This window comes from Ambystoma mexicanum, chromosome 1q, assembly GCF_040938575.1.
Source record: "Ambystoma mexicanum isolate Mex_15411 chromosome 1q, UKY_AmexF1_1, whole genome shotgun sequence".
Lineage (NCBI taxonomy): Eukaryota > Metazoa > Chordata > Amphibia > Caudata > Ambystomatidae > Ambystoma > Ambystoma mexicanum.
In genome coordinates this window covers 39,629,149-39,652,755 of record NC_090922.1, presented here as the reverse complement: position 1 = coordinate 39,652,755, position 23,607 = coordinate 39,629,149, and the positions used below count along the sequence as shown (strand labels likewise).

Sequence of the window (23,607 nt, the reverse complement as noted above, 5' to 3'; positions counted from 1 at the left end):
ATGCGTTTGCTGGGCATGATGGCGTCATGTATTTACCTGGTACCCCACGCGCGCCTGCGCATGCGTCCCATGCAAGAATGGTTGGCGAAACAGTGGTCTCAGGCAAGTGGTCAGTGGGACGATCTAGTGGTCGTTTCGCCAACACTTGTACAAAGCCTTCACTGGTGGACAAGAGAAAATCTGTCCAAGGGGAAACCCTTTTACGATCCCGAGATAAAGGCAGTAGTTACAACGGATGCATGCCTGTCAGGAGGGGGAGCACACCATCTCCACCACACAGCTCAGGGTCTCTGGTCTCACTCAGTGGCCAAGAATCATATCAATCTGCTAGAGCTTCTGGCAGTATTCAGAGCGCTTCAAGCGTTCGAGCCCTACCTGTTGAACCTGCCAGTGCAGATCCTGACGTACAGCACTACAGCCATGTTTTACCTGAACAAGCAAGGAGAGACTAGTTCGCCAAATCTGTCCAAGCTTGCCCAGAAAATTTGGATATGGGCACTCGGACGGAACATCTTCCTGTCATCTCAACATGTTCCAGGCGATCTCAATTCTCTGGCAGACGCTTTGAGCAGAGATCCCCTCCCAGAGGAACATGAATGGTGTCTACACAGAGAAATCGTAGAAGATCTCTTCTCTCAGTGGGGTTTTCCCCACTATAGATCTTTTCGCCACAAGCGAAAACAGACAGTGCCCAGGATTCGCATTCAGGTTCCCCCAACCAGACTCCCAGGGGAACGCCCTGTGGATGAACTGGTCAGGGATGTTTGCGTACGCTTTTCCATCAACACCTCTTTATCAGGAAGGTGGTCAACAAGATGAACATAGAATCGATGACGCTCGTCCTAGTTGCTCCCATGTGTGCGAAACAACCATGGTTCCCACACTTACGCAGACTAGTAATAAAGCCAAACACGAGGCACTGCTACTTTGACAAATGGAAAAGATTTGTTATCTGGTGCCAGAATAAGCAAATCAACCCAGTTGACTGCACTCCTTCCACAATTGTCACATACATGCTCCACCTGCTGGACGCAGGGTTGGTTTTTAACTCACTGAAGGTACACCTGGCAGCTCTGTCAGCATACACCACCTCCCATAACAAGGTGTCATGGTGGAAAGTACCAGTGGTTAAAGCCTTCATGGAAGGAGTAAAGAGACTTCACCCTCCAATTTCAAACCCACCACCAGGTTGGGACCTTAATGTGGTGCTATCTGAACTCATGGGCCCCCCATTCAAGCCCAGGCATAAAAGCAGTCTCTTAGTAGCAATTACATCTATAAGAAGGGTCAGTGAAATTCAGGCTCTGTCAGTGCAGGATCCTTTCTTTACGGTTCATAAAGATAAACTGGTTTTATGTACACACCCTAGGTTCTCACCTAAGTTTATTTCTAAATTCCACGTGACCCAGTCCATCACGCTTCCGGCTTTCTTCCAAGACCCACAAAGCTCGGCTGAGGTGAAACTACACACCCTAGATGTGCGTAGGGCGGTCCTATACTATGTAAACAAAACCAGACCGCTAAGGAAAACAGACCAACTGTTTGTCTCCGTAGCTACAGGCAAAGAGGGAGATCGCGTCTCTAAAGGTGCCATCTCGAAGTGGATTGTTAACTGTATCCAGCTGTGTTACTCCCATTCTGAAAAAACTCTGCCTTTCACGCCAAGAGCCCACTCTACAAGAGGCATTGGGGCCACTCTGGCTTTCATTGCAAATGTACCCCTTGACACCATTTGCAAAGCAGCTACTTGGAGCTCTATTCACACTTTTACTCAGCACTACTGCATTGACACAGATACTCAAGTGGGACAAACGGTTCTAAGACATTTATTTGCTCCTCCACTCTGAGAGAAGGCGCATGGATGCTTGTAGTCTTATCTATCTATCTGTCTGCTTGGATTATCTGGATTATCTGTACTCGCGCTACTCCTCATGCTACCTCATGTCAGAAAAAATACAATCTCAGGGTCCTAGACGCGTGAGGGATCATGGGTACAGTGGACGTCACACTAGGGATAGTATTACTGGCACTCCCTGTGTCGACGCCCATTTTCGAGTTTCGAAAAACAAATTGTAATACTCCGCAGCTTCCACTAGATGTCGGCCTATGCACAGCATGTGAATCTAAGCAGATACTGTCATGATGCCTACCCCCGGAGCACCAGGCCAGGCCCAGCACCCCCGGAAGCAGGCATCATGCCCTCGGGTAAAAGCTAGTGGCCCCTTATAGGGGCTCTTTGGACTCAGTCCTGGCGCCTTTGGCGCCAGGCTCATGTTGGACATCAGTCCTGGCGCCATAGGCGCCAGGCTCATAAAGGGAGGTGTTTTGTGCACTTACCTGATGCAGACCATGCTGCACGCTTCAGGCCTCCCTGAGACCTGAAAGGGACTATTTTTTCATAGGGACTATTTTTTTCACTCGGGCGTGGCCAGGGAAGGATACATACCTAGTTGGGGAAGGATACATACCTGGGACTTCTTTGGAGGCTATTTAAGCCACGCCCAGACAGCAGCTCATGCTTCGCGTTGTTCTGCTTCCTGCAGCTTAACGCTCACCGTGTCTGCTCCTGCTCCTGGACTCCAGCCACGCCCGCCTCGAACCTGGAAGACCTGCAAGGAAGGAAGAGAAGAGAAGAGAAAGGTGAAAACCAAGGACTATTTCAAACTTCTTAACTGCATCCGGAATCTTCTCGCCAGCATCCCTGAAGAAAGACTTCCATTTAAAAGCATTGCGTTGCTCGCTGCAGCGCCACGCTTCACTCACCTGTCCTCGAGACATCTCCCGGCTCCATCGCGGCTGTCAGCATCAGACGCCACATCTCTGCACCTAGGGGAGAGAGGAAGAAACAAAAGGTGAGCAGAAGGAACACAGAAGGAAAGCCTGATTAACAGCCATAATACTTACCGGCTTTTCTTCCACATTTCGGGTCGGTGCCGCCCCGTTGGCAGGTACCGTACCCCGGCCCCTATGGGGAAAGGACAAGAGACATTTCTGGGGAATGATGAGGACATTTAGAGGGATCACCCTCATCACTACTCACCTTGGCAGTTTAACCACTCGACGCATCGCCTTCATTCTGCACCTGAAATAAAGGACAGATCACAGGTTAGAAAGACAACATAAAGGGGGCCTCACTTGAACTTTGAACTTTCATACTTACGGCGCATCGCTCAGGAAAGTCAAGTGGATTTTGCCAGCGCCATTCTGAAAACCAGTGAAGTAACTGGACGAACACGCGCCCCTGCACCAGAAGCAGGATGGAGAGTTCATCCTTCCAAACCATAAGGTGAGCTTAAACCGGGGTTTGGAGGAAGTTAGAGAGGGACGAAGGGGGAAAAGGGGAGCTAGCACACTATTCTGCAGACTGTTAATCCCCTTTCTCATCTGCAGAAGGATATTCCTACGGGCCAGGCAAGCACAATTTGGAGGTCCTGTCCAATCGGTGTTCCGGGTCCTGCGCATCACGCTAGAAGAGGCCACAGCAATCCAGACTAGACCAGCGCCCCCGTGGGAACCAGGTGAGCGTTACAGAACGCGAAGCCTTCCTACAAATTCCCACCCAGGCGCTATGGAAATATGCCGCTGGCCCCACCTGAACGCTTTGCTGGGGACCCCAAACGTTTCGCCGTATTCATGAATCAGTGTCGTTTGCACTACCTATGCAGACCTGGGGCCTTCCCTAATGATCAGACCAAGGTAGACTTTGTTTTGTCATATCTCAGCGGCTGTGCTGCCGATTGGTCAGTCCCACTGGTAACTCAAGATGACCCGATTCTTCGCGATTTTCAAGGATTTCAAACAAGCATGGAAAGGTTATTTGCTCGATACTCCCAGGGACAGGCTCTGGATGACGAACTTCTATCTCTGCAACAGGGCAATCAAGACCTTCTATCCTACATTGCAACCTTCAATAGACTAATTGTGGAAACTGGTTGGCCAGAGGATAAAAGAATCACGTTATTCTATCGAGGTCTACGCGGAGAACTTAAAGATGTCCTGGCACAAGTTGTAAATCCGCCCCAAGAATGCACCGAATATATAGACTTAGTGGTCCAATTGGATCACAGGCTGCAAAACAGAAAAGCAGATCGGTCCAAGTTTGAAACCCGGGTGTTGGCCAAGACCCACGCTAACCCCAAGGGGGCTGATGGCTCGGAGCCTATGCAAATCGGAGGGGTTAAAGGACCCCTAACTCAAAAAGAACGGGAAAGAAGACGACAGATGCAATTATGCCTTTATTGTGGGTCCTTTGGACACTTTCTACGAGATTGTCCGGTTAAGCCGCCCAAGAAGGTGGTAGGAGCCACTGATAAAATCCATGGAAACTCTGTATCGGGAAACGACCACGCCCGGCAAGCGTAGGGGTCCGCTTGCCGAGCTTGAAAACTAACTCTCAGACCTCGCATTTCATTGTGCCAATGGTCCTCATAGATCCGGAACAGCCTAAACGGTTGCATGCTATAAAGGCATACATCGATAGCGGGGCTATAGGAAACTATGTGGATCGAGAATTGGTCTCTAGGATAAACCTCCCTCTGCGTCCTAAAACCAACAAAGATGTCATCACCACAGTAGATGGAACTGAAATTGCCTCTGGACCGGTAACACATTCCACAGCTGAGGTGACACTTGTAGGTCCGGATGGCCATCGGGAGGCCGTTGTGTTTGATGTAATCAAGGCTCCACAGTTTCAGCTTATTCTCGGAATCCCTTGGTTAGAGACACATAATCCTCGAATTGATTGGCGAGCGAAGAGAATAACCTTCCCGGATTGTGCACAAACCTGCTACCCAGAAAATCCAAAGATTAATCTAGCATCAGTAACCTCTGTCCCCGTGCAACTACCTCCAGAGTACCAAGACTTTCAGGACGTCTTCCAAAAGGAACAGGCCAACACGTTACCTCCCCACAGATCGTACGATTGCCAAATCGATCTGGTGCCCGGTGCACAACCCCCTTGTAGCAGGATTTACGCCCTTACTGAACCAGAGAATCTGCATTTGAGACAATATTTAGATCAATACCTCGCCAATGGTTTCATTCGCCCGTCAAAGTCCCCGGCATCCTTAGCTTTGTTCTTCGTGCCTAAAAAAGAAGGCGACCTTAGAACTTGTATCGATTACCGCGCATTGAACCAGATAACTGTTAAAAATCGTTACCCTCTGCCTCTGATCCCTGAACTCCTTGACCAGGTGAAGGACGCTTGCGTATACACCAAGTTAGATCTCCGGGGGGCTTATCATCTGGTACGAGTAAAAGAAGGCGACGAATGGAAAACGGCCTTCCGTACAAAATATGGACTATTCGAATACCAGGTGATGCCTTTCGGGTTGTGCAACGCGCCTGCAGTCTTCCAATTCTTCATGAACGATGTCCTTCGGGAACTCATCGATGTCTGTGTTGTCGTGTATATCGATGACATTCTTGTGTACTCCTCTTCGGAATCTGATAACAGAAAGCATGTCAGGGCCGTCCTAGAGAAACTGCGCCAGCACAAACTGTTTGCCAAGCTGGAAAAATGTGTTTTCCATACCACCGAGGTTGAGTTTCTCGGATTCATCCTGACACCTAAAGGGGTCCGAATGGATTCACGGAAAGTGGATGCCATCCTCAAATGGCCATCACCTAGTTCGGTGAAAGGTGTCCAAAGCATGCTTGGTTTTGCCAACTTTTATCGCAGGTTTATCCCGGAGTTTTCACGTGTGGTGCAACCCATCACTGCACTCTTGCGAAAAAATAAATGTTTTGAATGGACCGAGGAAGCCGAACAGGCCTTTCAGGAGTTGAAAGCTAAGTTCACGTCCGCACCTATTTTGAAGCACCCGCGTCCCGATCTCCCATATATAGTCGAAACCGACGCGTCCAGCTTAGCCATGGGAGCTGTCCTGTCTCAGAGAGACCCTGAAACCAACCAACTGCACCCCGTAGCATTTTGGTCCAGAAAGTTCTCGCCGCCGGAGATAAATTATGTGATCACCGATAAGGAACTATTAGCCATTAAGTCCGCCTTTAAGGCTTGGCGGCATTATCTCCTCAGCGCCCGGCATACCATCACCGTGATCACTGATCACTGAAATTTACAATATTTAAAAACTGCCAAGGCTCAATCGTCTCGACAGCTCCGATGGGCTTTGTTCTTTGCTGAGTTCGATTTTGTAATCACCTACCGCCCCGGCTATAAGAATGGTAAGGCGGACGCTCTATCCCGAATTGGAATGGAAGAAATAGACACAAACTCAGAACCTGTGCCGATAATTCCCGAACAAAGAATTTTGGGGATAACCACTTTACAAACCCCCTTGAAGACATTCAAGCACGAGTGAAACAATTCCTGGACTCTTCAGCCTTGCAGGATTGGATCAAAAGGGGGTCTAACTTTTCAGTCAAGGATGGCTTACCTTACTTCCAAGGACGCTTATTTTTGCCAGAAAAGGAATTGCAAGAACTGGTTATTTCCCGTCATCATGAAACCCTCATGGAAGGATATCCTGGCATTGCCAAAACAGAGGAAAAGGTTAAACGACAATTCTGGTGGCCTTCCTGGCGAAAGGATATTAAATCTTTCGTGATGTCTTCTTCAGCCCTTAGACATTCCACCAGGACCTTGGCACACCCTGTCACTAGATTTTATCACGGACCTGCCCTCTTGTAATGGTTACAATACTATTCTGGTCGTGGTGGATTTATTTTCCAAAATGGCCCACTTTATTCCGTTGAAAGGATTACCTTCAGCCTTTGTTCTTGCCAAGCAATTCCTTGAAAATATCATCCATTTGCATGGATTCCCGTCCATACTAGTCTCCGATCGGGGAAGCCAGTTTATTTCTCATTTTTGGAAAAAGTGTTGTCAACTGGCACAAATCGACGTAAGACTCTCGACCAGCCACCACCCACAGACCGATGGTCAGACGGAGAGAACGAACCAGACCCTTGAACAATATCTACGATGTATGTTGCACCAATCGGAGGGTAATTGGAAGGACATTTTATGGGTGGCTGAATATGCATACAATAACTCGATACACTCTGGAACTGGTCAGAGCCCCTTTTATACCCTATATGGACATCACCCTCGTACTTCAGACTTGGACTCACCTCTGAGCCTTGAAATGCCCGCAGTGGACCATTTGCATTCTACGATTACTCAAGCCTTCAAGGATGCAACTGCACATTTGCAACATGCCAAAGGGAAATACAAAAAGAATGCGGATCTGCATCGAAGAGAGGCGCCTCCATACCAAATAGGGGATCAAGTATGGTTGGCTACCAAACACCTATCACTCAAGGGGCCTCGAACTTTTAATCCAAGGTATTTAGGCCCTTACTCGATCAAAGCTATAATCAACCCAGTGGCAGTCAAGCTCGATCTACCAGCTAACATGCGGATTCACCCCGTTTTTCATGTGTCACTTTTGAAACCAGTGCACCCAGGAACCAGATTAACAAAGCCACCAGAACCGATTCAGATAGATGGGGAGCCTGAATTCGAGGTGAAGAACATTTTGGATTCTAAGATCTCAAAATCAAAACTTTTCTATCTAATTGATTGGAAAGGGTACGGGCCTCAGGAAAGGTCTTGGGAACCCAGTGATCACGTACATGCACCTCGGCTGGTAAAAAGGTTCCATCGGAATTTCCCAAACAAACCGAAACCTCCAGAAGGAACGACCTTGGGAGGGGTTTTGGGGGGGAGTGCTGTCATGATGCCTACCCCCGGAGCACCAGGCCAGGCCCAGCACCCCCGGAAGCAGGCATCATGCCCTCGGGTAAAAGCCCAGCGGCCCCTTATAGGGGCTCTTTGGACTCAGTCCTGGCGCCTTTGGGGCCAGGCTCATGTTGGACATCAGTCCTGGCGCCATAGGCGCCAGGCTCATAAAGGGAGGTGTTTTGTACACTTACCTGATGCAGACCATGCTGCACGCTTCAGGCCTCCCTGAGACCTGAAAGGGACTATTTTTTCATAGGGACGATTTTTTCACTCGGGCGTGGCCAGGGAAGGATACATACCTAGTTGGGGAAGGATACATACCTGGGACTTCTTTGGAGGCTATTTAAGCCACGCCCAGACAGCAGCTCATGCTTCGCATTGTTCTGCTTCCTGCAGCTTAACGCTCACCGTGTCTGCTCCTGCTCCTGGACTCCAGCCACGCCCGCCTCGAACCTGGAAGACCTGCAAGGAAGGAAGAGAAGAGAAAGGTGAAAACCAAGGACTATTTCAAACTTCTTACCTGCATCTGGAATCTTCTCGCCAGCATCCCTGAAGAAAGACTTCCATTTAAAAGCATTGCGTTGCTCGCTGCAGCGCCACGCTTCACTCACCTGTCCTCGAGACATCTCCCGGCTCCATCGCGGCTGTCAGCATCAGACGCCACATCTCTGCACCTAGGGAAGAGAGGAAGATACAAAAGGTGAGCAGAAGGAACACAGAAGGAAAGCCTGATTAACAGCCATAATACTTACCGGCTTTTCTTCCACATTTCGGGTCGGTGCCGCCCCGTTGGCAGGTACCGTACCCCGGCCCCTATGGGGAAAGGACAAGAGACATTTCTGGGGAATGATGAGGACATTTAGAGGGATCGCCTCATCACTACTCGCCTTGGCAGTTTAACCCCTCGACACATCGCCTTCATTCTGCACCTGAAATAAAGGACAGATCACAGGTTAGAAAGACAACATAAAGGGGGCCTCACTTGAACTTTGAACTTTCATACTTACGGCGCATCGCTCAGGAAAGTCAAGTGGATTTTGCCAGCGCCATTCTGAAAACCAGTGAAGTAACTGGACGAACACGCGCCCCTGCACCAGAAGCAGGATGGAGAGTTCATCCTTCCAAACCATAAGGTGAGCTTAAACCGGGGTTTGGAGGAAGTTAGAGAGGGACGAAGGGGGAGCTAGCACACTATTCTGCAGACTGTTAATCCCCTTTCTCATCTGCAGAAGGATATTCCTACGGGCCAGGCAAGCACAATTTGGAGGTCCTGTCCAATCGGTGTTCCGGGTCCTGCGCATCACGCTAGAAGAGGCCACAGCAATCCAGACTAGACCAGCGCCCCCGTGGGAACCAGGTGAGCGTTAGAGATACAAGCATCAGAAATACGATTACGGTGAGTAATGTATCCCATATTTCAATGCTACCAGCGTATCGAAAATATCAAAGGTTCAAAGTGGGTCGGATATATTATCAAAGTACTCCCTTTTGCGATCATGTCAACCCCACATGTTTTTACAGAGGTATTAACAGTGATAGCAGCCATCTACACAGAGACAGTATCTCAGTGTACCACGACTGGCTAATAATGGGAGAAACACCAGAACAATGTCACCTAAATCCGCTGAAAACAAATCTTCTGCATCAACTGGGGTTTTCAATCAACTGACAGTAGTCAAGCCTAACCCCCAGCCAACGAAAGCAGTTCCTAGAGGCTGTAATCTTTCCCCTCCAACGAGGGGGTCTGACATTTTCAACAGCAGATCCCTTGTTATAGGGTCGGTCGGCAGATAAGTCAGAAAGGTAATGCGTCCTCTAGGCATGATGGCATCATGCATCTTTGTGTCATGCAAATGCAAGGCTGCATGTGCGTCTACTTCAAGAATGGTTAGCAAAACAATGGTTGCAAGTAAGGGGCAACTGGGACGATCTAGCAGAGTTTTTGTAAGAAGTGGTGTTGGCACTACATTGGTGGATGAAAGAGAACATGTTACAGGGAAAACCTTTTGTCAATCCTCCAGCTCACCTCAAAATCACAAGACGCATCACTTTCAGGGTGAACAGCCCATTGTCTCCACCACACAGCATGTGGTCTCGCTCACTCTCCAAAAAACACATCCATGTCTTGGAGTTGCTACAAGCATTCCAACATCACTTAATGGGGAATAATGTGCTGATCTTAACAGACACATAACCGCCATTTGCATCAACGAACAGCGCAGGATCCATTCCCCAAATCTATCCACACTGGCACAAAGGATATGGAAATGGAGGCTCCAGAGAGAACTGTATCTCCAATTACATGTTCCAGGGGAACATAACTGCCCACAGATCATGAGTGGGAGTTGCACTCAGAAATTATAAACAAAATGTTTACAAGATGGGGGGCATCCGCACATAGATCTGTTTTCCGCAAGAGAAAACGCTTAATGCCAAGTGACGCCTCCATGTTCCCGCAGAAGGAATCCAAGGGTCAGTTAGTCAGGGATATTTGCATATGCTTTTCATGCGACCCCACTCTTGAACAGAGTAATACACATGATGCACCAAGAACACTTAACAGGGATTTATTTGTTTGCTTGTTAGACGCGTATACAGGAAGTAAATACTGTTTCACAGCGCCCACAGGGCAGCAGGGAGGGGACAGGGGATGTGAAACAATTGATCCAATTAAATATATAAAGTATCATAAATAACAGTGGGTGGGAGCGTGAACCTACTATGCCTTCTGAGTGTTCAGAATGTGCAAGTGCCGAAGGTAGGGGGGGCATGGGGTAGATGCTGTGGTGCTCATGGGTGAGCAACAGGTTAAGTGCAATGAAGGGGAAGTGCGAGCCTCCAGGGAGGAGGTTGTGCCGAGGCCAAGTGCTGAGGATAGACAGAAGCTGGGGGTGATTCAATGTGGGCGGTCAGGGCCTGAGGATGCATAAGCGTCCTGCACACCAAACAAGCAACTGTGAGATTAGCAGAGGAGAGTGGGGGGGGAAGGAGGAGGTAAAGAGGAATGTCTTGAGGAGCTTCCGGAATTCAAAAAAGCCCTGCTCAAGACGAAGAGGGATGGGGAGCCTGTTCCAATGAAGGGAGCCAGCTGAGGAAAGCGATCGACCGCCTGCCCTCTGTTTAGCTAAACACTTTACACACTAAGAGTTGGTGCCAGAGGAGCGCAGGAGTCTAGAGGGGGAATATTTAATAGGAGACAGTTGCAGATAGTGTGTCCCTGGCCCCAGACAGCCTTGTGCATGGTACAGAGGGATTTGAATTTGATCCGTGAAGCAACCAGGAGCCATTGAAGACTTGTTATGGCAGGAGAGATGCAGAGATTCAATGTGGGCATGTCCGAGTGGTGCTCCCGCCTCCTCAAAATGTCCATTTGCCCACCAATTCATCTAAAATGCACTACGTCCTCAACCTCATACAACCTAAGACAATCGGTTTAGCAGCTTGGCTCCCGAAGTCATAGAGTTTGGACACTTAAATTTTCTTGACCGAAGCATGCAAATATTAAAAGAAGCCTGTAAACCAAACATATGACACTGATACTTTAACAAATGGAAAAGGTTTGTGGTGTGGTGTAGAAGGTCAAACTGCAACCCTTTTTACATCATCACAAATAGTGCACTATGTATTATACCTGTTGGGCTCTTGTTTGGTCTTTAATTCTTTAAAAGTACATTGAGCTGCACTTTCATCTTCTATAAGATCACAAAGCAAGATTTCATGGGGGAGAGTTGTCGTTAAAGACTTCATGGAAGATGTAAAATTACTTAATCCTCCTGTTGCAAACACGCCTCCAGTTTGGAATTTAAACGTTCTCTTAAACAAACCCATGGGATCACCCTTTGAGCCAATGCATAATGCTGTCAGTCTAATAAAATCAAAACCCTAACCTTAATCCCCCCCCTCCGGGCATGCATGCTCCGGTCTCAGACAATCTTTGACAATCCCCTAGGGGGTTATGGATCACTATACCCCCCCTGGCTGCATTCGTAACTCAGGCCCTATGTGCAATGTTACTCCTTGATTGCTTCTAACAACAGAATAACACAAGACACAACACAAAAATAACACATGAATCGATTCTATTATAACAACGAAATACATTTATTTATGATCACACAGAATGCAAAGCATAACAATGCAGGCAATCCTAATGCTATGTCTAATTTGCACCTTTCATGCTTCTGGTGCAAATCAAATCTACCATGTAATATTCATGAGCCGTACAGGTTTCTAATGAAAGCCTGTGCTGCAAGTGTGTGGTCTAATGCAGTCTAATGCAAGCGCTCCTTCATGCAAAATCAATCCATACCAATCCACACCAATCCTTCCCACTCTACAAAATCCCTGTCTGGTTTCCCCTTCTCCCTTTATGTGAGTGTCTGTTCTAATCAATCAGTCAGTCCATAGAAAATCATACTTCCCATTTGCATGTGTTTCCAGCTCTGTCTTTACCAGCACGACTCTGCAATCAGCCAGTCAGTGGCAGGCCTCAATTCTGGTAACTGCCAACTGCCAAGCTCTCTCTCTCTGCCAGATCGATCTCATCAAGGCCTACGGATTCTGCTGCACCAAGTCATCTCTCTCTCATTGCATCTCGTACTCCATCTTTCACCATCTCCAGCCAACTCTCTGCAACTCTCCCGAACTCCTTCAGCAACCAACTCCTCGGCAACTCTAATGGTCTCTCCTCTCCCCCTTGGTTATAGTCTCCAATGATGCACAGATCTCTATGGTTACATACATTCTATAAGCTAAGAATGTCTCTCTGTCAGCGTTTAGCAAAATGCCTGCCAGACTGTGTTATGTGTTCCTGTCTCGTGTACTTTCACGGCATGTCCTGTGTCAAAGAGTGTCAAAGTGACATTGGAACATCGTATCTTCTCTCATGGCCATCTGTGTCTGCAGTGCAAAATACCATCTATTTCCCCATTCATACCCATTCTCTCCACTGTAGGCATCACAAAATGCTCTCTCTGTCCAGAAAATAGGCCATCTCTCTCTCATGCAAAAGCACTCCCTCCATCTTTCCATGTCGCTCTCTCTGGTGCAGCCCCCACCCTCGTGTTGTCTCTGCGAAGCTCAGAGCTCAAGCTGATTAGCCTAGGCTGTCTCTACTTGGACAAGGGTGACTTCTTATCTTTGTTATCCATAACAATCTTCGTGCTGAGCCCAGTGCGAATAATCTTCTGTGTGTCTCCATCAGCAAATGGCTCAGGCCTCGTGCTAAATGCTTCCTAGCATTTACGATTTCTCTCGCATTGCAAGCGCGAACTACATGATGCAAACTCATTCTAATTACATACTCAACATGCATACATACATACATACATGACAGTCTCTAAATGTGTCTCTACAAAGCATACATGTGTACTAAATGGCTCTTCATGTCATTTAAAATATGCCTGTGTGTGTCGTTTCCAGGCCTAATTCGTTCTCGTCTAGTGCAAACAATAAGTTTCTCTCAGCCTAAGCGCTATATTCTAATGCAGACATAGATACATAGCAAATCATGATGCAAATATACCGTGTCTCAAAAGCACAATCGTGGCACTTCAAAATATGGTGCAAGTGTCATTCTATTGCAAATGGCAAAGTGTCTAGCATGTTTCTCTCCTAATGGCAAGCACTATATGCAAACATGTCATTCTAAAAGCAAATTGCAAATGCATACAAAGGTGGCAGTCTAATAATGTGGATAGTGTCTACTTCAGCAATGTACCTATCGGAACTAGACAGAATGCAATAATGGAATGATTCCATAGCAAAGAGTAATGATTGGGTAATGGTGATTCTAATGATTCTCTAACAGTGAGTCTAATAATGGGTAATGGTTCTCTACAGAGAGTACTGATTCTAATAATGGGTCTTATGATTCTTCTAATGATAACAATCCAGGCTCCTCATTTTCACCAATTCCACAATGCAAGCCTCAAACATCTCACAAGACTGCTTTCCTTGTAGGGATTATGTCAATTCAGAGGGTTTTTGTTTGTTTATTATTTATAGGGCGCCCAAAATACTTAAAGCATGGTTACAGTTTGCTTAGTTACGTACATTATGTACAGTATATACATTATATACAGGTATAGACAGGTGCATAGGAGCTTTGCAGACACAGTAACAAGAATTAAGAGATAAGATGAGGACAGGGCATAAAGGAATGCATCATGGATCTAGAGGTCATTGGGTCGTAGCCAGGTGCGGGTATTGCGTCTAAAGCTGTTGAATGGCTGGTCCCTTCTTAGCTCAACTGGTAATGCATTCCAATGCTGAGCTGCGTGTACAGGGAATGTGTTGCGTCCTGTTTTTTTTTAGACGGAATCTGGGTAGTTGGAGGCAAACGGAGTTGGATCTCCTGGTTGGCCGTGCAGAGGATTTTCTTATTCTTCTTTCCTTAAGGTATGGAGGAGCTGCATTATTTAGACATTTGAAAGTTAGTGTAACGGTTTTGAGGAGGATCCTATCGCTGATTTTTAGCCAGTTGTAGTTTCTCCTAACGTTCAAGATATGCTCTCTGGTAGGGAGGTTCAGGGCCGTCTGAGCACATTGTTTTGCAGTTTGTAGTTTATTGATATATTTATTTGCTCCTGCATACAGTGCATTGCAGTAGTCCAGTTTTGATAGGATGAGAGCGTTGGCTAGAATAATGCAGCTTGCTAGTGAAAGGAAGGGTCTGCATGGTTTAAGTTTGCCAGTGTAGGCATTGGATGATGCCAGGGAGTTTACTTGTTTTTTTAGGGATAGCGTGGAATCCAGATAGAAGCCAAGAGTATTCACTTCTTTGGCAACTGAGATTATATTGCTGTCGATATTGAAGGTGCTCTAGTTAGTATCAAGTTTTTTTAGGTTGTTGGGAGAGCCTAGGATAAGGATCTCTGTTTTTTTCGTCGTTCAGGCAGAGGCCATGTGTTGCCATCCATGCCTGAATGATGTAAATCTCTTTTACCAAGGCTGTATCCGCGGAGAAATTGCTCGAGAGGGGAATGAGGATCTGGGTGTCATCTGCATAATTTGTGTAGGTGACACCCAGTCTGTCCAATTTGTCGAATGAAGGCTTAGTAAAGATATTATACATGGTTGTCGAGACACATGAGCCCTGGGGAACTCCACATGTTGTTTGAATTGGGTCTGCTGAGTCTAGGGTATCGAAGACTTGCATGCTTCTATTGTCGAGAAAGGATTGGAGCCAGTCTATAGCTTCACTTGAGAAGTGGGCGGCCGAAGCTAGGTGTTTGCAAAGTACTGCGTGGTCCACTAAGTCGAATGACGCCGACAGATCAAGGAGGAGTAGTATAGCTGTGTTTCCTTTGACATTGATCTCATCAATTTGGGCTTTGCGATCTATTAGTGCAGTCTCTGTGCCATGCTGAGGTATGAACACAGATTATCGAGTGCCTAATAGTTGGTTGGTCTCAAGGTACTTTTGGATTTGAAGATAGGCCACTCTGTTATCTTCAGGAGGGATGGGACTGTTGTGATGGGCCTATAGTTAGTGGAGATGGAAGGGTCTAGGGTTTGTTTTTTAAGCAGGGGTAGAACCCAGGATTCTTTTATCCCTGTAAGTAAGCTTCAAGCTTTATCTGCGTCAGAACCTTTTGCCACAATACATAAAAACAAGGTGGTCTTAAGAACGCATCTGGGCTTCTCAACAAAGTACACTTATAAATTCCATGTTAATCAGTCTAATGAATTGCCTGCTTACTTTTAAGATGAGCAAACTCTGGTGGGAGAGCCATCCACACACTAGGTGTGTAGAGCAGTCATGCACTACCTCAACAAAACCACTCAGGAAGACAAACCCGTTCTTTGTGTATTTGGCCGCCGGAAGAGAAGGAGACCCTGTCGGAAAGGCAGCTATTGCAAAATGGATTGTAAAATGCTTACAGCAGTGTCACGCAATATCAAAACAAGATCTGCCATTCTCAGCAAGGACACACTCCACCCGTGCCACAGGGGTCACAGCATTTATTGCTAATGTACCGCTTGAGGCTATCTGCAAGGCAGCAACTTGGGAGTTCAGTACACAATTTCACACAACATTGTGTGGAGGCAGAAGCCAGAAATGACTTGCAAGTGGGACAGGCAGTATTAAAAGATGCATTTGTCTCTGTCCCTTCTATCAACCTGCTGCCTTCATCTGCCTTCACCTGGTAACTGCCTGCTAATCTATGCAAAGCATGTGATTCTAAGCGGAGCCACAAGCCTCAGAATACAAACATGACATACCTGTAATTGTCTTTCTGATGCTTGTATGGGCTTAAATTCACATGCACCCCCCACCCCGCTTTGGGAGTACAGGGAACATGGACAATACATCGGTTTCTCAACACACTTCATCTTATTCATCTTTCCACTATAAACTACAGAAAATAACTGTCTGAGGACCTTGACATGTGAGGGATCATGGGTACAACACACACCATAAAAGGGATTTTATTAGAGATACACCCCGTTGGCGTCCCTTTTCGAAATTTAAAACATAACATGTGATACTCTGCTCCAACCACTAGATGTCCTATGCAAAGCATGTGCATCTAAGCAGATACAAGCATCAGAAAGATGATTAAGGTATGTAATGTTTTCTATTTAGTAGTACTGAACATTCGAGGGGATTGGGTCCTCCGACGTATTCCGTATCTATGACAGTAATCACCACAGCTGTGCTGCTTCGGAAAATTTTCCGCATCGATGCGCCGTCCTCAAGGACCTCTTCCGACAGCCGACGTCACTGGATGTTATAAGTAGGACGCACGACGCCCGTAGCCTCAGTTCCGTTTTTTCCACGAACGTGTTCGCTTCGTGAATCTCGGTACGCCTCAACTCTTTGGAGTTTCGGTTGTTCATCTCGGTTCTTCGAACCTGTTCGTTTGTGAAGTTATTCTTCGTGAAGATGTCTACCTCGTCTTCCACAGCACGTCCGGACTTTAAGAAGTGCGGGGACTTTGGGTCCAAGATGTCGGTCACGGACTCGCACGACGCCTGCCTCTGGTACCTCGGGGAGGCCCATGACACGGATGACTGCGTCGACTGCCAGTCGCTCACATCGAAAGCCTTGCGGGAGCGCAAGAAGAAGCTATCGGTAGGTAAGGTGTCCAAGCCCCGGAAGTCGAGGTCTGCAGGGCTTTCGACGGACGACTCGAGGGGCGACTCTCTGCGTCGTCGTCGGAAGTCCAGTGGGTCCCGGTCCCGGAGTCGGTCTCGCCACTCCTCTGCCTCTTCGAGGCACTCCCGGAAGCGCCGTCATCGGACGCCTTCCCCGTCCTCATCCGAGGACTCCGCCCGTCGGCTGGTCGCTTACCCCACCAAGCATGCAACACCGGAGGAATGGGCTTCCTTCGGGAAGAAAATGTTGGCGATTCTCGAATCGCAGGGCACTGGTCCGTCCGTGCCTCCGAGTGGGGTCGGTCGTGATCAGCCGAGAGATGCCGCTCGCACGCCTTCGGGCTCAGGTGGTCGTCACGATTCGTGGGAAAGGTCCCGCTCGGAGAATCGTTCTCGGCATGCCCGGTCCAGGACCCGGTCGAGACCGCATGAACCTGTGAAGTCTTCGACGAAGACATCGACGCCTGTGGCGCAGAGGTAGTCGACGGACTCTCTCGAGGCTCCACCACCGAGGAAGTCGTCGACGCCTTCAGCGCCCAGGATGTCGAGGGACACGCTCGGGGCTCCTCCCTTGAGGCCTGTGTCGACGCCGTTGATGCTGTCGGTGCCGATTCACTCGACGCCCTCAACGCCTTTCGGGGCTGTGTCGACGGGGGTACCCCCCTGGCTAGGGGGAACCACCTAGGAAGGCTCTGGCCAAGGTCAAGCATGGCTTTGGTTCCAGTTCTGTGCCTTCTTACCACCATCTGGAATTCATTTCAGAGGTGGATGAGGGCTCTGATGATGGCATGGTGCCTGACACGGTGCCTGACGAGATTCTCTCGGGCCAAAGTCAGTTCGAGGACCTGAGGCAGTCCCTGCATGTTGCTAGTGGGCTGGACACCTCTCCGGAGGTGGAGTTTTGTAGGCATGAGCCTGGCACTCATGCCGATTCTTCGTACCGGCGCCTTATGTCACGAGTCACCGAGTACTTTGGATGGTCTGCTCCCCCAGGGGAATTTGTTCAGGATGACCTTACGGATATCCTCGACATTGGTCCACCAACTGACCTGATACTGCCGTTCCATATGGCTCTGCAATGAAGGGTGACAGCGGCTTGGACTGCTCCGGAGAGTCTCCCGGCAGTGAGAAAGTCTTTGCCGCGAAAATACCGCCCAGCCAGTAGTGACCCCTGCTACTTGTCCAAGCACCCTATCCGGAGAGTTTGGTGGTGCAGGCGGCTACGGCTAAGCAGGCGTCGTACCCTACCATCCCTCCTGATAGGGACGACAAGCGTTTTGACGGCTGGGCGAAGAAAGTGTTTTCTGCTGGGGGTATGGCTCTTCAGGCAGCCAACTCCATTTGTGCGTTGTCTCGTTTCATGCACACTCTGTGGAACTGTTTCTCCTTGGCAGCTGAACATATTCCCGAAGGGGATGAACGGGATGGTTTCCTTGCCATGGTTCAGGATGGCAATGATGCTATGTGTGAGGCCGTTCAGTCGGGTTTGGACATGGCAGATTGCGTCAGCCGGTCCATGGCGGCGAGCACCATGATACGCAGGTTGCGTGGTTGCGGAAGTCGGGGTTTGCCCCTGATGTGCAGGCCCGGCTCCTCAACATGCCCTTTGATGGGCAACATCTTTTTGGCAGCAAGGCTGATGAGAGCCTTGAGAAGTTGCAGACCTCCAAAGCTGCAGCGAAGTCGTTGGGCACTGCAGTTCGACAACCTCCGCCTTTTCGTCCTAGGGGACAGCAATGGAGGGGAGGTTCCTTTCGTTATTACTCATCCTTTGTTAAAGCGAGAGGAGCTGCCAGTCAAAGGGACCACCGTAGGAGTGCCAGAGGTGGAAAACAAGGTACTCGAGGTGCCAAGGCCGCTCGGGCTGTTGCCTCTTTGCCCTCAGGTAATGCCGCAGCCGCTTCAGCTCAGTCATGCGGCCATGTCCCATGGTTCGCCGGTTGGGGGAAGGCTGGCGCAGCATCTTGCAGAATGGCGCGCCATTACTTCAGATGTGTGGGTTCTGGAGATCATAACCCACTGCTACTGTCTTCCTTTCCGGCAGAGGCCTCAAGACAATCCACCGGGGAATCTCTCTTTGAAGAGTCCGGATCCGCTCCTTGCGCAGGAAATTCAATCCCTGCTGGAGAAAGGCGCCATAGAACTGCTGCCTGTAGCGGAGAGGAACAAGGGATGGTATTCCCCTTATATTTTGATTTCCAAGAAAGACGGGGGATTGAGACCCATCATGGACTTGCGCGGTTTGAACAAACTCCTCAGGAAGGACAAGTTCAAGATGGTTACTCTCTCTCAAGTCCTCCAGGCCCTTCAACTTCAGGACTGGTTGGTGTTTCTCGACCTCAAGGACGCTTATTTTCATGTGCCGATCCATCCAAAGCACAAGAAGTACCTGAGGTTTGCGGTTGGCGACTCGCACTTTCAGTTTCGGGTCCTGCCGTTCGGATTGACCTCCGCCCTGAGGGTCTTCACCAAGCTCATGGTAATGGCGCCAGCGCACCTCAGGAAAGGGGGGATTCATGTCTACCCCTACCTGGATGATTGGTTGATCAGGGCGCGCTCTCCCGAGCAAGTCCTGGATCATCTGTCCATCACCTGCCACTCCCTCCACAAGTTGGGCTTCTCCCTCAACTTAAAGAAGTCCCATTTGACACCAACTCGGAGGCTCCAGTACATCGGAGCAGTGCTCGACACGTCCCTGGGGAAGCGTTGCCCTCCCCAGGTGAGGGCTCATCACATTCAGCAGATGGTGCACAAGTTTCAACTTGCCCAGACTCTCGCAGCGTTCAAGTTCTTGAGACTGCTCGGCCTCATGGCATCCTGCATTCTTCTGGTGCCAGAGGCCAGGTTGCGGATGAGATCTTTGCAATGGGCACTCAAACTCCAGTGGTCTCAGTCCTCCAGCAGGATGTCAGACCCTGTTCAGGTGCCGTCTTCAGTCGCCCAGGACCTTCTGTGGTGTGCCGATGAAGGCAATCTGATGAGGGGGGCTCCATTTTGGCTGCCCTGGACGGAGGTGACGATTGTTTCGGACGCATCCCTCACTGGATGGGGAGCTCATGCCAACGAGTTGACAGTCTGCCGTCGTTGGTCTCTGTCGGAGTCCAAACTCCATATCAATCTGTTGGAGCTGAGGGCCGTCAGGCTAGCCCTGAAGGCTTTTCTGCCGACTGTGCGAGGAAAGAATGTCCTGATCCTGACGGACAACACGGTGGCCATGCACTACGTCAACAAAAAGGTGGGGCAGGGTCACTTCCTCTGTGCAGGAAGGCGATGCAGCTCTGGTTCTGGGCAATCCAGCAGGAAGATTCGATCTCGGCAGTTAATCTGGCAGGAGACGAAAACGAGACGGCGGACGCTCTGAGCAGGCAGAGCGCGATCTCTCACGAGTGGGAGTTGGCTCAGGAGATTCTCTTGGAGATCTTCGCCCTTTGGGGACCCCTCAAGTGGGTCTCTTCGCCCCCATTGTCAACCGGAAGTGCGAGAGGTTCTGCTCGCGGGAATTTCCTCCAAACGGAGCCTTAGGAGACGCGTTCGCGGTGGAGTGGTCCTTCCCATTGCTGTACGCGTTTCTTCCAGTCCCCGTCATCCCGCAAGTACTGTGGAGGTTACGGAGGTTCGGTCCCCGGATGATCCTCATTGTTCCCGCGTGGGCCCGGAGGACGTGGTACCCGGACCTTCTCGGCTTGTCCATCTGCCCTCCACGTCGTCTTCACTACTGAGACGATCTGCTCTCACGGGAGGGGGGTCAGGTTCTCCATCCAGAGGTCAGGTCCCTCAAGCTTCACGCTTGGTTTCTGAAAGGTTGAGGTACAAGGATTGGGACCTCCCTGAAGACGTGATGGTGGTGTTGCTTTCGGCCAGAAAGTCTGCAACAAAGTCCCTGTACCGTTGCCGTTGGAGAAAGTTCTGCGACTGGTGCAGGGTTAAGAATGTGGATCCTTTTGCATGTGAAATTCCCATGGTTCTGTCTTTTTTGCTTTCTTTGGCCCACAGGGGTCTTCAAGTGGGTACCATTAAAGGTTACCTGGCAGCGCTGTCCATATTTAAGCGCTTGTCTGAAGAGTGTTCCTATTTTAAAATTCCTTTAATTTCTCAGTTTCTGGAAGGGCTCACTAATGTGTTCCCTCCGTCACCTTTCCAGGTGCCCGGTTGGGATTTGAACCTTGTTCTCAAGTTTCTGATGGGTGCTCCGTTTGAGCCTTTGCATTCATGCCCTTTGAGACTGTTAACTCTGAAAACTGTATTTTTAGTTGTGGTCACTTCCGCTCGCAGAGTGAGTGAGTTACAGGCACTTTCAGTTAAGCCACCCTTCAGTGTGTTTCAAAAGGACAGGGTTGTCCTTAGAGTTCGTCCTTCTTTTCTTCCGAAGGTGGTGTCGGAATTTCATTTAGGCTAGAAGGTTGTTCTTCCGGCATTTTATCATCCTCCACATCTGGTAAGGAAGAGGAGAGGCTCCATAGGCTTGATCCTAGGAGAGCGTTAAGCTTTTATATTTCACGCATGTCCCGGGTCAGAGTGGACGATCAGCTCTTTATTGGTTACGCTGGAAAGCGTTTGGGACAGGCTGTGATGACAGACTTTGTCTCGCTGTATTATTTTGGCTATCTCTGAGTGTTGCTGCTTTACGGGCCCATTCTACCAGGGGTATGGCTGCCTCTACTGCCCTGCAGAGGGGTGTTGCTATTCGCAACATCTGTAATGCAGCCACCTGGGCTTCGGTACATACTTTTGTACGTCAATATTCCCTCGATTCCATCGGGGGGCAGGATCTGGCCTTTGGCAAGACGGTCCTTTACTCTGCAATTTGATTGGGCATGCTAAATTTCTGTTTTCTAAATTCTTTTCCCACCTCCTTGCATTGGTACTGCTTTGGGAGTCTGTCATAGATATGGAATACGTCGGAGGACCCAAACCCCTCGAAGAACAAGTTACTCTCTTACCTGGTAACGTTCTTTCGATGGGATGGTCCGACGACGTATTCCATATTGCTCCCTCCCTACGTTCCCCGCTACAGAATTTCTTATGCGATTGCAGCTTACGTTTCCGCAAGGCTTTGTGTGTGAGACTGGCAGAAGACTGCTGGTGGCACACGTTCTGGGAAAAAAAACTACAACTGAGGCTTCGTGCGTCCTACTTATAACATCCAGTGACGTCGGCCGTCGGAGGAGGTCCTCGAGGACGGCGCATCGACGTAATCGACGCAGACGCCGAAAATGTTCTGAAGCAGCACAGCTGTGGTGATTACTGTCATAGATATGGAATACGTCATCAGACCATCCCATCAAAAGAATGTTACCAGGTAAGAGAGTAACTTGTTCTTCTAATGCGTTACTTGCCTATGATTTTCCATTGCGAAAGTTTTGAGGCCTCAATAAATACTTATATTTTTATACATTCTGCCTAATTTATTTTTAGAGTGCTCTCTGTGTGTTTAACTGAGCTTTCACCACTCATCCGTCCTAAGTTTAAGCCTTTCTTTGCAGTCACACTACCCCAAGAGTCTCAGTTAGAATAGAGTCAGTTTTAGTTCCAAGTGTTTGGTGCATGCTTTTTTAAACCTGTCCCTCCAAGTTATGAATGGGATCCTAACATCAAAGACAGTCAAATGCTTCCTTCAATATTGAAGCTGTAAAAAACCTTTTGAAGGGATGCTAGGCAAAGGAGTTTTTGCAGAAGTTGTTTGGAGTTCCAACCATGATCCATGTCGATTAAGTCTTTCACAAAAAAGACCATTCCAGGTCCAGCAACTTTGTGCAGAGCAGTGCACATTTTGTAACATTATCAGGCTAGAAAATATTTGCTGTAGATATTGGGATGGTTCTCGATTCGGATTACCACTGCAATAGGGGAGAGTTGTCTGCTAAATACCCATTAATATACAATTTAAGTTTCTGCCATCATCTTTAACAATTGATGGTCACATTTATTTTGCAACCATGCTTTGTAATATAAACACATCATCTATTTTTGTTTGCAGGTGATGGAGGATGAAGTGCTAGATATATTGGAGAGTGTGCTAATATCCAACATGTCGACACCAGTTACCCGAGGTTATGCTCTCACGGCCATAATGAAGAATTCCACAAGATTTAACAACACTGTTAAGTAAGTTCAATGATGGATGATCTTATGTTAAGTTGATGTGTACCGTGCACCGCTGCCTTTTGCATGGTCTACAGTCATTGCAATGATGTGAAGGAGACCATAGATCGGTTCAGTTGTAGAAGGGAAAAGGTCTTAGAAATATGGTGATAAAAGTGTGTGGGTAGTAATTTTAAATTTCAGATGCACAGACAATTGCATTGTATTTTTCCCAGTGGCTGTCTTAGATAGTTTTTCTTATCTTTTGTCAGTGTGCAATATTGAGTATAGGCTTATTATACTGAGTCTTCTATACTTTGCACAATAGTAAATTGACCTTAGGATCTGAGGTGGTTTCTTTTTCTCTTCTTGTAATCGTACCCGATAGTCTTACATTTGACAAGACAGCAGGTGGTTGCCCTTTTTTCTTTGCTGTGCTTCATTGGGGGGTGATTATGTTCTCATCTCTACACTATTACCCAGTTTTATGAAGTTGATAGGGTTGCGTTTTCTTTCTTTTAAAACTCATCAGTCGGATTAAGAAGGTGGTGTCTGTGTACAGCAGCAGCATTGATGTTGAGCTTCAGCAGAGGGCCGTGGAATACAATGCACTGTTCAAGAAGTATGACCATATGAGGTAAGTGTATACTAACTTTTACTATGGAAGACACAATGTCCTGTGATTGGGTCATGTGGCCTCACAAGGGTACCTATAC

General features: G+C 48.3%; 1 protein-coding gene across 3 annotated transcripts in view; it reads left to right on the top strand.

The window, feature by feature from the left end:
• AP1G1 (adaptor related protein complex 1 subunit gamma 1) overlaps positions 1–23,607 on the top strand; it is a 1,918,561-nt gene that overhangs the window by 1,419,685 nt on the left and 475,269 nt on the right. For all 3 annotated transcript variants that reach the window (XM_069635469.1, XM_069635470.1, XM_069635471.1), the window contains 2 exons: positions 22,788–22,915; positions 23,424–23,528. In XM_069635469.1, the coding sequence (XP_069491570.1) occupies positions 22,788–22,915; positions 23,424–23,528 (233 nt within the window). The remainder of the gene's footprint in view (positions 1–22,787; positions 22,916–23,423; positions 23,529–23,607) is intronic.